Here is a 15,311-nt window from a genome sequence, read left to right as displayed (position 1 = left end):
CAAACGGAATGGGGCGGAGTGCTTCTCTGTCCTACACCCTCCCGCCCAGGAGCCCAGGGACAGACCTTCTTGGCCATGACCTCTGACTCCTCTGAGCTCTCTGTGGTCTTCTCGTAGGCCTTCCCCACCCGAGCCACAAAGTCCTTCACCGTCTCGCAGAGCACTCTGTGGGAGGAAACATGGAAAGACACTTTCAGAGAAAGTTCTGGCCGGGAACCAGGCACCCTGCGAGGTGGACCCCCGGCTCCCCCAAAGCCACCGGGCACTCACTTGGCTGAGGAAATCACCACCGAGTGCTGGTCTGAGGTCAGGATTTTAGAAAGGTGGGCCGCCACTGAGTCTTCATAGAAGAGGATTTGTTGCACCTGCAATTATCCCCAGACAGGGGGTGCGGTGACTGAATGCTCCCAGTGAGTTCCTCGCCCACTCTCCCTGCCAGCCCGGGGCCTCGGTCCACTTCACACGCCAACCTGAGATTCGCCAGTGCCGGCTCAAAGATTTCAAAAGCTTGCCCGAGCTGTGCACAGACAGATCTTAACAAAAAAGGCCACGCCAATAAAAGCCTGCAAACAGCTCGTGCTGCTTTTAGTCTGATTCCACACCACCAGCCTGTGCTGGTCGCTGCAGGCTTTCATCGCAGCCCCTTACAGCAGCAAGGTGGACAGGCAAGGCCTCACTCACGGAGGTTCCATTCACAGCGGACAACACGTTTCTCGTTCTGGCTGGGAACTTGGCCCTGGCCCCTCTCCTTCTCTCGGTGTAAATTACCCCCTTCGCCACTGAGCGCTGCCTGCTGAAGCGGGATGACTGTGCGACAAACAGGCCCTAGCCCGCGGCGAGCCAGACGGTAACTATTTTAGTCTTTGCACGTGCATCCTTCCTCTCTCAAAACCTACAAACCGTTCTCTGCTCATAGGCCCTAGCCCAACGTCCCTAACCCTCCCGATGGGGAGACAAATCTTGGCAGAGTGTTCTCTCCGCTCAGCCAGCTCTTCCAGTGGGGAGGAGCACAGCCGAGGGCCCCGCGCTGCACCAGCCTGGGCAAAATCTAGGCCCTGAGGGGACCGTTAAATCCGTAAAATGAAGAGAAGAGTTGAACACTGAACGAGCATAGCCTAACTGCACGGGCTGCAGGAGGGAGGGTGGTCACAGAGGATGTGGGACTAGAGAGAGCGCCTGGGGCCCGCGGGGGACAACGGCAGTGGGGGCGCAGCCTAGGCAGTGTCCAGTGCAAGAGCAGGAAGTCCTAGGAGACTGTCATGAGGGCCCCCAAACCCTGGGGTAGCGCCAGGAAGCCCCCAAGCGACCCCGAAGCCCGCGAGGCAGTCAGGATTCACTCAGGTCCAGCGCACCCCTGGGCTGCCCCTGCCCCCCTGCGGGTCTGACCTAGGGCAGGACGTTTAAGGAGCGGCTCATCACCAAAGGGTGGGGGAGGCGGCGAGAACCGGCGAGCGGGCCGGTGAGATAGTGCCGGGGCGGGGGGTTAGGGCGCGACAGCAAATACCTCAGAGCCCTCGCTGAAGTCCTCAGTGCCAGTGGAAGAGGAGGCCGGCCGGGGCAGCTTGGTCTCGTAGGCCATGACGCTCCACCTGCACACATGAAGGCGGCTCTCAGCAGGTGGCCCGGCCCCCAGGCCAGCTCGAACTTCATCTGTAAGCCCTTCCTCTCAACTCTGCCTCCCTTCCCTTAGCTGACAACAACCTTCACGAACAAGGCCCCGCAGCATCCCTGAAGGAGGGGAAAGGGATCCCACAAACGACCATCTGCCACTGCGAGGAACGGGCTCCCCTTCTGCAGGGTGCAAACACCCCTCGGCCAGCGGACAGCTCGCCAGGGTGTGAGCGCTCCACAGGCACCGAAGGCACACACACCTCCCTAAAGAGAGAGGACGTGGCAGGGGCAGCCAGAGCGTGTGCTCAGACTCACGCTGTGAATCGCAACTACCAGATCCTTCCTGAGACTTCGAAGTGTTTTCAGTGAAACCAATTCGCCACAGGCATGTAGTTAGCAGGCTTCCCCACAGCTAACTCAGAACTAAAAGTAGCTCGCTCAAAAAGGATGCCGATCGGGGCGCCTGGGTGGCGCAGTCGGTTAAGCGTCCGACTTCAGCCGGGTCACGATCTCATGGTCCGTGAGTTCGAGCCCCACGTCGGGCTCTGGGCTGATGGCTCGGAGCCTGGAGCCTGTTTCCGATTCTGTGTCTCCCTCTCTCTCTGCCCCTCGCCCGTTCATGCTCTGTCTCTCTCTGTCCCAAAAATAAATAAACGTTGAAAAAAAAAAAAATAAAAAAAAAAAAAAAAAAAAAAGGATGCCGAACTATTTTTAAACCCACACAGGACAGTCACCCAGAACTTCAGATTCTTCTGGGAACACAACACGGGAACGTGGGACCACTCAGCCATGCGACAAGGGCGACTCTGCCGACAGGTGTCCGAAGGGGGCAGAGCCGCCTTCTCCAAAGCCCTGAAGGCCTCTCGAGACCGGACCACTCACAAGCGCTCGGTTCCTAATCTGTTCTGTTGGCTTTTACCTTCTGCTTAATCTGATGAAAAGTTAAAAACTATTAGAAAAAAAGAATTCCTACTCAGGTCCAATTTTTTCTCTTTTCAACAACAAAAAAAATATTAGAACTGACCAAATGCACAAACTCTAATCTCTCAACAAGAGCTGGGATTATTTTTCTTTTACTGACAAGAAGAGTAAGCTGCTCAAGTTCATGCAACTCCCTGTGACAGGGCAAGGATTTACATCTCAGATCTGTTTGACTTTTTTATGTCTTTTACTGAAGTATAATTAGCACGCACTGTTACGATAGTTTCAGGTGTACAACATACTGATTCAACACTCTTCATTCAGGTCCAATTTCTACAAACAGTTGCACAGGACCCATATTCAAGCATCCGACTGGATGGCTCAGTCGGTTAAGCATCTGACTTTCACTCAGGTCATGATCTCACATTTCGTGAGTTCAAGCACCATGCTGAGTTCGCTGCTATCAGCGTAGAGCCTGCTTCGGATCCTCTGTCCGCCCCCCACCCCACCCCCGCCTCTGTCCTTTCTTTTTGCGTGCGCTCTCTCCCTCTCTCAAAAATGAAAGAAAAGAAAAGAAAAGAAAAGAAAAGAAAAGAAAAGAAAAGAAAAGAAAAGAAAAGAAAAGAAAAGAAAAGAAAAGAAAAGACAAGACAAGACAAGACAAGACAAGACATACACCTGGTCAAGGTGGCCTGCCTTGTTCAGCACAAGTACGCCCTCCACTCACCGGTCCAGCATCTTGGTGCTGGCTCTTTCTAGCTTTTCCAAGATCTGCGGGAGCTGGGTGTCATCATCACAGGCTGAGCCCCAGCCTAGCACACGAGCCAGGTCATTCCCTGTGCCGAGGGGCAGCACTCCCAGCTGACACTGACAAGACACAGAGGAGAAGACACAGCATTGAACACTCTCCTTGTCTGGTTACCTAAAACGGTGGTTAAATCCAGCAAGAGGTCTCGTCTACAGTGGCATGGCGCTCAGGCTCTAGGCAGAGCCCGCTGGACAAGACAGGGGATCTTCTAACCTGAGAGATGATTCCAGAACCATCTGACCCACCCTCTCCCACACCCATTTCTCATCCTGACACTTAATCCTCTAGGACCTCTCTGACGTAGATTTCCAAAATCTCCTCCCTTCCCCTTTTCACTGTTCTGGCCACAGTCCTGTCCCTCCCTGTGAGTATCTGAACCCCACAGAGAATCATTCTCTGAGTCAACACCACCTCTCCATCCACTACATCTTACTAATGCCAAGTTCATCTTCCAAAAATATCACTAGTGTCCTTTCACCCCACTAAACACACCTTCAGTGCTTCTAAGTTCTACCAAAAACAGGTGCCAGAGCACCCACAGTCTGGTCGCCAAACCTCAACATGTGCCAGCGCCCTGCCTACAGCCTTCCGCCAGACCCTCCCCCGAGCAATGGTGGGTACTGCTCAGGCCCGACCTCCACCCGAACTCTCAGCGGGCCGGTTTGGTCTCAGGGAGCCCTCCAGACGCCGGATGCCCAGAATCTCCACCTCCAGCCCCACCACGCAGCCTGTGAAAGAGCTATCGGTCCTCCCGAAGCACAGCCTGTGTCCACCCACCCTGACCACCCTGCCAGGGCCAGCAAGTCAGACAGAAGGCCCCGCATGCCCGAGGGTGAGAACAAGGAAGCCCAGCAAGCCACGAGGAGGGGACCTGGCACTGGAGCCTTAGAGAAAAGGAATGGGCAGTGCAGTGAAGGCACAGCGGTGTTCTAGGTGGAGAGGTGACCCGCCTGCCAAGTCAGGAGACAGGAAGTCAGGGAAGCAGAGAAGGAAGAAGGAGCCACACCCAGGGGGCTCTGATAACTATGTTAAAGTCTAGACTTTATCCTCAAGCCAAGGAGGCGTCAAGGAATGCTGGGGGGGGGGGGGGGGGTGGTGAGTGGCACTGCCCCTGGGGGAGGTCCCCATGGAGGAGCAGACGGACAGAGGCCCAGGGTCAGCTGAGGTGTACCCAGCAGCACACAGTGGGTGGCCTAGACACTCTGGGGTAGCAGATGATCCCAGTGATTCACTAGAAATGAGGGAGGGCGAGGGAAGAATCCAGAGCAACTGTCAGATTTCCGGCCTAAGTGCCTGGTGGATGAGATTTTCAGACTCCAAGGAAAGAAATGAGGGGTAGGTGGGGCTGTGTGGTAGGCTCGGTGCTGGAAATGCCAGGCTTGAGGCACTACAAGGCATCTAGGAAGGCAGGAGGGTAGCCAGGAAAAAGAGAAGGGTGAGAGTGGGGTCTCAGGGAAGCCGGGAAAGTGAGGGACTGACCAAGTGCCACAGAGAAGCCAAAGGAGCTGAATGCTCACTGAACTCAGCATTCTGAATGGATGAAAACAAATGACTGGTGCCCCCCACTCCCCCCCATCCTCTTGACTAGTGATAATGAACTTACAAATAATCCTAGAAGCCACAAAACTTAAAATTGGGCCAAGTGTATTAGTCCAATTTCACCACTAGGGAGCAGTATGTGCTTGAGTTGAGCAATTCACCTGCACAGACCTGGGTCAGACTGTCCACTTTCCAACATCATCCTGAGCCCAGGGCTAAATACAGACCACAAAAAGTTCAACCAGAGTCAGGAGAGAAAGCTAAGTCTCTGAAAAATATGCTCAAGTCAGGTAGAAGATCTGGGAAAAAATTACGCTGAAAGCAAATGACAAACTAGGAAAAATATGACCAACAAGGAGTTTATATCTCTAATATAACAATCCTTAGAAATCAATTTTTTAGGGCCACCTGGGTGGCTCAGTCATTGTGCGTCTGACTTCGGCTCAGGTCATGATCTAACATTCAGTGAGTTTGAGCCCTGCATCAGGCTCTGTGTTGACAGCTCAGAGCCCGGAGCGTTCTTCAGATTCTGTGTCTCCCTCTCTCTCTGTCCTTACCCCGCTCACACTCTGTCTCTCTCTCTCTAAATAAATAAACGTTTTTAAAAAAATAAATATTTAAAAAAGACAAATACCCAATAGGAAACTAGGCAAAAGGGGCACCTGGGTGGCTCAGTCAGTTAAGTGTCTAACTTCAGCTCAGGTCATGATCTCACAGGTTTGTGAGTTCAAGCCCTGCGTCAGGCTCTGTGTTAATAACTCAGAGCTTGGAGCCTGCTTCCAATTCTGTGTCTCCCTCTCTCTCTGCCCCTCCCCTACTCTCGTTTTCTCTCTCTCCCTCCCTCCCTCTCTCTCTCTCAAAAATAAATAAAAATTTTCAAAAAAGAAACTAGGCAAAAAACATGAACATGTGATTCATTTAAAAATCCATGTATTGGGGGCATCTGGGTGGCTCAATTGGTTGAGCATCCGACTTCAGCTCAGATCATGATCTCACGGTTCGTGGGTTCGAGCCCCACATTGGGCTCTGTGCTGACAGCTCAGAGCCTGGAGCCTGCTTGGGATTCTGTGTCTCCCTCTCCCTCTGCCCTTCCCTTGCTTGAGGGTGCACATGCTCTCTCTCTCTCTCAAAAATAAACATTTAAAAAAAGTTTTTTTTTTAAATCCACATATTGACTTCAACAGTATTAAATAAAAATAAAACATATCTTTGCTTGTCTACTTAGGCAAAACTAAGAAGGTGAACAACACTGAAAGGGAAAGGCTGGTTTCTGTGGCACCAGGAGTGTGAAGGGGCGAGGCCCCGGTGGGGAGCAGCCTAAGGCACGGAGGAGGAGCCAGAGCCGGGAGGCCAGCTAACCCAGCCGCATGGCTCTGCCTGATGGAAAACCGTCGCCGGGCTATTTACAGACGTGGATCACAAGGCAAAACACAGTAACAGAATAGCATGGGTAATGGGAGTGTGTTTACATTAAAACTGCATCAACCTTCTACCCTATGTACACACATACACATGTGTATGTATGTCGACAGGAGGTCTCAAAGACCGTTCTCAAGACGTTAGTGGCAGTGGTTAACTTTGGGGAGTGGGTTGAGGATGACAGAGCAGAGAGTGGAAAATCAATGAACACTTTTCCAATCAGGAAAATCTACTTTTAATTTAATAGCAAAACAACAACAACAACAAAAATCCTAAGTCCCGACTTGATGCCCAAGTCTACCTCCGCCCCCTCCCCCCTGGCAGGAGGCACGAGGCAGCAGATCTATCGCCATCCAACAAAAGCCAGCGGGGGCACCTCGGATGGCAGCCCCAGCCCCACCCAACTTGCTCCTGCCTGGGACCTCCGGGGACAGGAACACTCTCTGGTAGTTCCCTGTACTTCTAGCTGTGAAGTTCCCATCCCCACGTCACAGCTCCTGGGCCCTGCGAGGCCACCAAGCTACCTGCCCTTCCCTCGGAGCCCTTGGCTGCGCCCTGCCGAGGGCCATGGGGCATCCTGTCTCCACAGCATCCCTCTCCCCTGGCTGGGCCCCTCCACGTCCACGCACCTGTTTGTGAAGATTGAGGCTGTCAATCTCAGAGAGCACCCAGCCAACGCTGCCATCCCCACCACAAACCAGAATCCGGAATGTGTCAAACTTCTGGAATAAGCGTAAGCTGCAGAGAAAAGAGAAAGTCAAAGAAATGAGGTGCGTTCTAAAGGACAAATGACGGCCAGTCAGTCCTGCCCCGAGAGGCCCCACCTGCACTCGAGGCCGACCTGCACCCCTGCCGTGAATAAGCCTCTTGGAGCCCGTGCCCACATGTGCTGAGGCTCAGCCTGCAGGGCCGCCCACCCACACCTCTGCGCCCACTGCCCCTCACTCACATAGCTCAGGAGCCCCAGGCTGCAGGACTGTATGGGCCCCTCCGTCCTGGGCAGGAGGCCCGTCCCACTCCCCACAAAGCTCATCTCCGTCTCCCTCCTGTGTTCATCTTGGTCGCCCCCCCCCGCCACGTGCATGGCCCTTCAGGACACCCCACAGCCTTCTGCTGACGCCCCACCCTCCTCCTGAGAGACCTTATCCACGTTTCGGCTTTCAGGGGCCACACAGATAGCGATGACCCTGAATGATGACCTCCAGGCCTTCCTGAAGGACAATACCAGCACCTGTCTACCAGAATGCACCAGCCAGTGTCCCATGGGCACCTCCTCGTCCTAGACTTCCTTCCTTGGGGAATGGCAGCACCATCGACCTCGGTTACAGGCCCAGACCCCATCATCCCTCGGAGTGCGGCGCCTCTCTCGTAGTCGCTACAAGAGCCTCCGACCTACCTCGTGTCTCCTTCGGGCACCTTCAATTCGTGCCACCAGCATGACCTTCCCAAAACAAGTCTCATCCAGGGTCTAGCTTTAGAAGTTGCCACTCGCTTCTAGCAAAGGTTCAAACCTCTCAGCCAGTGCCACCTGCCCCCACTCCACCAGCCACCCCACCACGTCCACACCCCCTACACACACAGCACCCTCTGTCTAGTAGGTACCCTGCCTCCCTCTCTGCCATTAAAACACTAACTCTCCTCAAATGCCGGCTCAGCAGAGAAACTGAGACTCTCCAGTTTAATTTATATGCTTCTTTCCTGGGTTCCCAAAAAAGGTGCCCATCAGCCTGGCCAGGGACAGATCGCCCGGTCTTGTGACCTTGACTACCTGTATGTGTGCCGTGCACCGTGAAGACAGGGACCCCACATCACTCAGCCTTGCGTCTGACACAGAGTCCAAGCCAGAAGTCCCCCAGAAAACAAGCAGGGGTGAGTGACACTGCACAAAACAGGTATACACAACAGAGCTGAGGTTCTGAAGCAACAAGGCTGCACCTGACGTTCAAGCGAAATGGGCAGGGGGTGTTGCCTTGGGAACACTGGCCTCTCTCGGGCCTTCTTTCTCTGGAAAAGACGTGATACATCCAGGTTGGGAATCAGAAAAATGAAGCCATATCTCCAAGTTTCATGGTGAGGAACAGGAGGTCAAGGCTGCTTCCCAGCAACCGGAACTTACTAAACCAACCCCCGCTGCACCTCTGCGAGGGCTTCTGAAGCCGCCTCGTCTCCAGCTGACTCCTGCGGGGTCTTGGGGGCTCGCCAAGACGAGCACACGGCCGTTCCCTGATTGTGCCGTACGGCTCACCGTGTCCCTCGTCACCCCCCAGCACCCACCCAACAACCCTGCGGCCGTGCTGGGTACAACAGCAGGCCCTGTCTGGGATACAAAGGCTTGTGATCCTGCGCCTGCCCCCTTTTTAACCAAAATGACTTTTTTTTTTTTTTTTAATGACTCTTTATCAAGCCAATAGTGAACATGCTCCCGCGTCTCTCAGTCCATCGGTCTATCCGCAGAAACCCACGGAGCACCGCCTCTGGGGCACAGGCTAGCAAGCTGCCCTTTGTGACTGTTCCCCAACAGAGACTTGCTGCCAGGGGGCAAAAGCAACATGCCAGACCCCCACGGGCCAGTGGGCACGTTCCTCTCCTCCGCCAGGCACCCAGGCTCCTGTTCCAGCAACATCTGGCTGCAAAGTAGCACGCTCCGAGGAGCCTCGGAGGCAAATGCACACCAGAGAACGCGTTCTACTTTCCCCGACAAACTTCCCGGACAATCCCCCTTCCAGGCAAGGCTGCCTCTTAGAGCCACTACCTTGAACTGATGCCGCCAAGCACAGAAGCTAAGAGTTCATTCAAATGACACCATTTACAGCAGCAAATGTTCTCCACAAACTGTACAATGTGCACAAGTAGAAAGAACACCCATCAGACCTCCAGCTGGCAGATAAAAGGCATCAGTAGTTTGCCCCATACACTGGACTTCACATATCTGCATGCGTCACTGCACCTGTAAGGTAACAGACGTCTGGTGCCCTCCCACAATACGGGATCTCCCTGTGGCCTCACCGGAGAAAACATCCTCCTTAGTACTATGCACCATTAAAAAGAACGAGGCAGATCTGTAACCAGTGACATAAAAACATGTCCATGCCGACACACGCAAGGAGCAGGCGGTACACAGGAGGCAACGGTAGGTAACCCGGCTTAAAAGTGCGTCTGCACAAGTGAAACACGCTTTTGAAAGCTGGAAAGCCCCGCAGCTGTACTCGCTGTTAAGCGTGTGTGCCTCCGCTGATGGAATCTAGGGAGGGGATGGTTCAACAAAGACTATTTTCATCTCCTGTTTAAATTTTTCTGTATCTTTGAATGTTTTCTTCATAAGCATGCATTATCTTCAAAATTGTTTTGAACTCCAAGAAATTTCGATCGATTTTGTAAGCTTCCTACCCAAGGTGTGGTCCTCCGTTCATGAGGTCAAACACTTGGGCAGGGTTCAGCAGCTGTTTGAATCTTCTGAGGAACTTCACACCCTGGTTATCCCCACTTTTGGAGTTGACAAAGACCAACAACGGGCTCGTGCAGGACGGAGGGCACGTGGCCTTCCAGAAGCCTGGACATGAGAATGGAAAGGGAGGGGAGAAAATCAGAGGGCCATCAAAGACTCCGGGAGCACAATCATATAAAAAGCAGCAGACACCCCAAAAATACCTGTGACTTACACATACACGTCCAGTCACCAGCAAGAGAGCAATAAACAGATCTCCACATCGCCATTCCCTACGAAGAAGGACGGGAGTCCCATCCGGTTTGACCTTACGTTTACATGACCGTGCACCTCACCACTGTCCTTCCCTCTTGCTCTCCATCTGGAGGAGCTAGTTCCCCCAGCTTCCCACCTTTCTACCAACACCTGCTAGCATACATCATCATCTCCCATCTGGACAGTGAGCAGGTACGGAACAGCATGCTGACCACTTCCGCTGCCGGATAAGCCAGCACATGGGACAGCACGAGTGCGCCGGCTCCCGTCCGCGTGTGCCCCGCAGCCATCAGGACCCCGTTTACCACCTCTGCGCGTATCTTCTCCCCACAGTGGCCCGGCCTGACCTCTTCCCGACCACATCCCCACATCACCAGTGTGACCAATGCTGGCATGGCAGAGGGGAGAGGGCATGGAGAAAGAAGGCCAAGGAAACAGGTGAGCCAGGAGGGTGTGAGGCACCCACCGTCAGAATCGATGCTGTTGAGCGCTGTGGGTGGGATGACCGACACCTTACACAGGCCCAGCGGACACTTGGTCTGTAAGGACTCTTTACACGACGTGTGCACCTGAAACAAGAACCCACGCATGACAAGGGTCACCGCATCCCCCACGACTGTCCCTGCCACCATGGGAGTGGGCACTCCAGGACCGGCTGAGCTGCCGACCCCATCCGGGCGTGTATGGGATCGGGCACGGGGCCTGCACGCACTCACCATGGCCTTGCACCAGAGACAGCGCCAGTCCTGCAGGCGCAGCACGCTGCCACACGTCTTGTCGCACACCGTGCACTTGGCGCTCACGGGCAGGTTCCCTTCCAGCCACTGGTGCGGCATGGCGATCTGCGAACCGCAAAGACGTGGGCGCTCAGACGAGGAAGCCCTCAGGCAAAAACGTCCTCAAATAAACTCAACTGCAGCCTCCTCCACAGCACAAGCGGGGGCGGGGCGGGGCGAGGCAGGGCCTGCAGGGGTCTCCTGCAGGAGCCGGCCAGGAGCAGGGGCGCGCTGGACCATGCCCGGCCCCCAACACGCACGAAAGCCTGCGAGCCAGAGGAGCGAGCGCGGGCCTGGGGACGGGGCTCCCTTTGGCCAGCGCCAGCACAAGGCGGGGAGGTCTGCGCAGGGTCGGCAGCCCGGCACAGGGCCCCCATGCGTACCCCGTCCTCATCCTCAAGGATGTCCTTCCCGATGGAGGCCAGCGTGGTCCACTTGCAGTTGTTGGTTGCACGCACAGCACACCGTTTGTGGGCCTTAAATTTGCACACTGTGAGAGAACAGACACGGGACCTTCAAGCCCCATTCGAGACGGTGCTTCCCATGCTGGAGGAGGCGACTGCCCTGCTCCTCCAGGACCGTTGGGACCGAGCACGGAGCGCTCCCCATGCTGTAAACTGAACAGCCAGGGCGTGCACAGTCTGACCACAGTGAGACCGGCATCCAGGACAGGCTCTGACCCAACTCCCCAACTCCTCAACCCCGCCCGGCAGCACGAGGGCCACCGCGGGCCATGCCCCATGTACAGACACCGAAATTTAAATGTGACAAGATCCCTATGTCACAAAACTGTCATCTTTTGATTTTTTCCACTTAACATGTACAAACCATTCTTAACCCCACAGGTGGTACCAGAACAGGCGGCAGGTGGGAAGTGGTCCGCGGACCAGAGCTCGACCACCCCTGCTCCTGCCCCCTGCTCCTGCACGACCGCTGTAAACCGCCCTCCGCATCCGGAAGACCAGGTTTCACCATTTATCCACAACCTGGTTTACCCAAGGCGGGTATAACCACCTCAGGGCCGACAGAGACTTTTAACCTCTTTTCCCTCTGTCCCTTTAATGTTTCTCCTTCGTGTGTCCTTACCACTTCCCTTCTTTCCACTTTGTCTGTTACTACCCAAAATCATTTATCAAACTCCTCAGTAGGTACAATAAGTAAGCACAGAGTCCCAGAAATCACTTTACACGGACTGATTTGTGGTGACCATGCTAAGGTTTCTAAGGCTTCATAAAGGCAAACATCAGGCTACGCTTCCCACGGCACACCACGCCATTCGCACCTTCACAGGACAGTCCGTGCGACGTGACCCCAGACAGAGCCTCGCGACACACGTTGCAGTAGGTCGGCCGCGCATGGGAACACGCGTACCAGTTGTGCATCCCTGAGAAATGGTCCATGCTGTACTGGGAAGGCTGCAAGAACAAAATAAAGATGGCAAAGGTAAGCTGTCCCTCTGACACTCTTGAATGGGACTCAATGAAGTATCCAGGGGAGGGGAGGGGAGGGGAGGGGAGGGGGGCAGGCTCAGCCAAAAGGTCGAGCAGCAAGCCTAAATTTTACAAGGAACACACGAGAAAGTGAGTTCCAGGCTGCTCGGTCCACACGTGGAAATACTGGGACGGCAGAGTATTCAGGGGCAGGCCCCAAGGAGGGACATTTGTCTTTCTGAACCTCAAAGTGCTCCCTGTTCTGGACGGTCTTCAGCGCTGCAATCCAGTCTTCCATCTCTTTCCTGTGGTCAGCACATAAGATGAGCTTCCTACATGGAGTGATGACCTGTGGGACGAAACAAGAACCAGGCGGTACAGCGAGAGCAAAGGACAAATGCTAACCGCTGCAAAACTTCTCCACATCTCCTTCTGTTATGTGTGTGTGTGTGTGTGTGTGTGTACATTTGTATGAAAAATGACCGATTCGTTCAGATTCTCAATTGAACACAACATAAAAATGATTATCGTGGGTCATTAAAAATCAAGAAAAATCTCAAACCAAAAAGACAATCAACTTCAATGTATACATTCACCAAAAATCAAGTAAGTGGGCATTCACCAACCACCTGCTACTCAGACATGGTAATAAGCCACAGGAAGCGTTTAAAAAGAAAAAAGAAAACACAGTTGCCATCACTCCAAAGAGCTCACAAACTAAGGTCCAGCACATGACCTGTTTAGGGAAATTGGTCCAAGTTACTCTAGGAATGGTGTACTTCAAATGCACCATACATGATGTCCTTGTACAAAACCTTGTGATATGTGACAAGAGAAAAAACCACCAGTTACTACACTGAAGGGCCTCAACAATTTAACTGGAAATGAGGTCAGGAACCTGGTGATAATCAACAAATGTAAACTGTATCTACAACATATAAAGAGTTTTTACAAACCAACAGAAAAGTCTTTCTTACAAAAAGAGGTTACAAACTTGCATTTCAGAGAAGAAGTACAAAAGGGCTAAGAAATAAAAGATGCTTAACTGCTCTAGTCATTGGGGAACACGAATGAAAACAGCCAACAGTCTGCCAACAGACTGGCAAAGTTCTGAAAGATGGTAATCCAATGTTGGCAAAAGTATGGGAGAGAAGAGTTCTCCTCAAGCAATGATAGAAACTCAATAGGATATATATTTTGGGGAAAAAATTTGATAGTGAATACCAAAATTTTAGAAAAATAATCTTTTATGTACTTCCGTTTTACAGTGATGTAAAATATCTGCATGGTTCTAAAGTCAAATCCACAAAACAAGGTATAGTCAGAAGTCCAGCTTTTCCTTCTGTCCCCTCCACCCTGGGTCCCTCCCTTCCCCATATGCAGCTTTATAAAAGTAAATAAGAGTATGGTTTATCCCTCCATTTTTAAGACACATGCAAACACATACATATATTCATATTCCCCTTCTAAAACAGGAGTATATCATACACACTTTTCTCCATCTCTGCTTTTTCATCTAATTATCTATCTTGCCCACCTCTCCTTAGCAACATGGAGCATCTCTGTACTCTTTCTTAGGGCTGCACGGAGCTTTGCTGGACAGAAGCACGAGAGTCCATTCAACCAGGTCTCTATTAATAGAAATCTTTTTTTTTTTTAATGTTTATTTTATTTTTGAGAGAGACAGAGGGTGAGTAGGGGAGGGGCAGAGAGAGAAAGGAAACACAGAATCGGAAGCAGCAGGCTCCAGGCTCCGAGCTGTCAGCACAGAGCCTGACTCTGGGCTCGAACTCACAAGCCATGAGATCACGACCTGAGCCAAAGTTGGACACTTAACCAACTGAGCCACCCAGGCGCCCCTCTATTAATAGAAATCTTCTGTTGTTGAAAATCCTTTCCTATCTCAAACAGTGCCGCAATGAATGGCCTTTGCACAGACCTCATGTGCTTCCCAGTGTATGTGGGGGAGAAGTTCCTAGAAGCAGAACTGCCCTGACAAAGAATAAGCGCATTTGTAATTTTGCAGCTGAAATCCCTCCCCAGGGCTTGTGCTGTCTGCATTCCCACCAGCAGTGTTAGGAAAATGCCTGCTTCCCCAAGGCTGCACCAATAAAACATGTTAACTTCTGGATCTCTGCCCATCTTCTAGCTTTAATTTATATTATTAGATGATCATGTTTCTGGCTCAGAAAACTTAGAAATGGTGTTTTATAGATTATCTCTTTGGTGATTTCTATAACCACCTATAAAGCTTAATCACAGAAGCGGCTAATTAGAGCTGGGTCACAAATGCATGGTTCATTCTCTCACGTCACCAAGGTGACAGGGATAACTACACACAGGGGCCAAACTGGGTGTAGAAAGAAGCGAAGCTAGGGGAGGGGGAGGGGAGACTGGAGGACAGAGAAAACAGAACCAGAGAAGCTGGGTGCCCTCCTGAGGGTGGGGGTGAGGGTGACAGCCACACTCCTTTACACCTGGACAGTGCCATGAAGAGCCCACATCCCAGCATCTGCTGGGCAAGTGCATGATGAGTGTCTGCTCCACACCTGAGATTCTAAGACTATACAGGCAAGGTTCCCACTCACAAAGAACTTATACTGGGGAAAGGCAGAGAAACAAGAAAACAATTTCAGACACTGACACGGGCCCTGAAGACAAAGTGGTAGTGTGAATGGGGCTGGTGGGTGCTTTGCACAGAAGGCCATGGGAGTGCTGGCAACTGCCAATGGCCTGGGGTCAGTGCTTATGGAATTTTCATCAGTAACCGTCTACAAAATCTCAGCAAACATTTCTTTTCGTTCATTCTTGGGTGGGTTTTAATATTTAAGCATTTTTATCGGTGTAATAAACATAGTTAGAGAAGAGAATATATTTTTTTATAACTCAGGGATTCTATGCAGAGTTATGCAACATGACAGCTACAGAAAAGAACAATGACATTTTTTAGGTCCGTTCTATTTCAGGTTTTGTTTCTGCTAGTCCGGTGACAATCTTTACAAGATGAAGTACCCACATTATTCCAGAATTCAGCTATGTCATCGAATCTTTGGGTCAACCATCTTCCATGTGACAAAGGAGAGAGGTTTCGTGGAATAGCTTTGTGA

At 52.2% G+C, this 15,311-nt stretch overlaps 1 protein-coding gene across 8 annotated transcripts in view; it reads right to left on the bottom strand.

Annotated features, from left to right (window-relative positions):
• DGKD (diacylglycerol kinase delta) overlaps window positions 1-15,311 on the bottom strand; it is a 111,813-nt gene that overhangs the window by 27,229 nt on the left and 69,273 nt on the right. For 7 of the 8 annotated variants that reach the window (XM_030323715.1, XM_030323718.1, XM_030323719.2 and 4 more), the window contains 11 exons: window positions 12,449-12,553; window positions 12,057-12,189; window positions 11,158-11,264; window positions 10,715-10,840; window positions 10,465-10,567; window positions 9,686-9,848; window positions 6,928-7,036; window positions 3,260-3,399; window positions 1,505-1,589; window positions 271-365; window positions 66-165 (listed from right to left, as the gene is read on the bottom strand). In XM_030323715.1, the coding sequence (XP_030179575.1) occupies window positions 66-165; window positions 271-365; window positions 1,505-1,589; window positions 3,260-3,399; window positions 6,928-7,036; window positions 9,686-9,848; window positions 10,465-10,567; window positions 10,715-10,840; window positions 11,158-11,264; window positions 12,057-12,189; window positions 12,449-12,553 (1,266 nt within the window). Of the gene's footprint in view, window positions 1-65; window positions 166-270; window positions 366-1,504; window positions 1,590-3,259; window positions 3,400-6,927; window positions 7,037-9,685; window positions 9,849-10,464; window positions 10,568-10,714; window positions 10,841-11,157; window positions 11,265-12,056; window positions 12,190-12,448; window positions 12,554-14,972; window positions 14,976-15,311 lie in introns of all 8 variants that reach the window. The other variant, XM_030323724.1, reaches the window with a different exon arrangement.

The sequence above is a fragment of the Lynx canadensis genome, chromosome C1, assembly GCF_007474595.2.
Source record: "Lynx canadensis isolate LIC74 chromosome C1, mLynCan4.pri.v2, whole genome shotgun sequence".
Lineage (NCBI taxonomy): Eukaryota > Metazoa > Chordata > Mammalia > Carnivora > Felidae > Lynx > Lynx canadensis.
The sequence above is the reverse complement of the archived record's forward strand: the minus strand, read 5'-3'. Positions and strand labels throughout refer to the sequence as shown.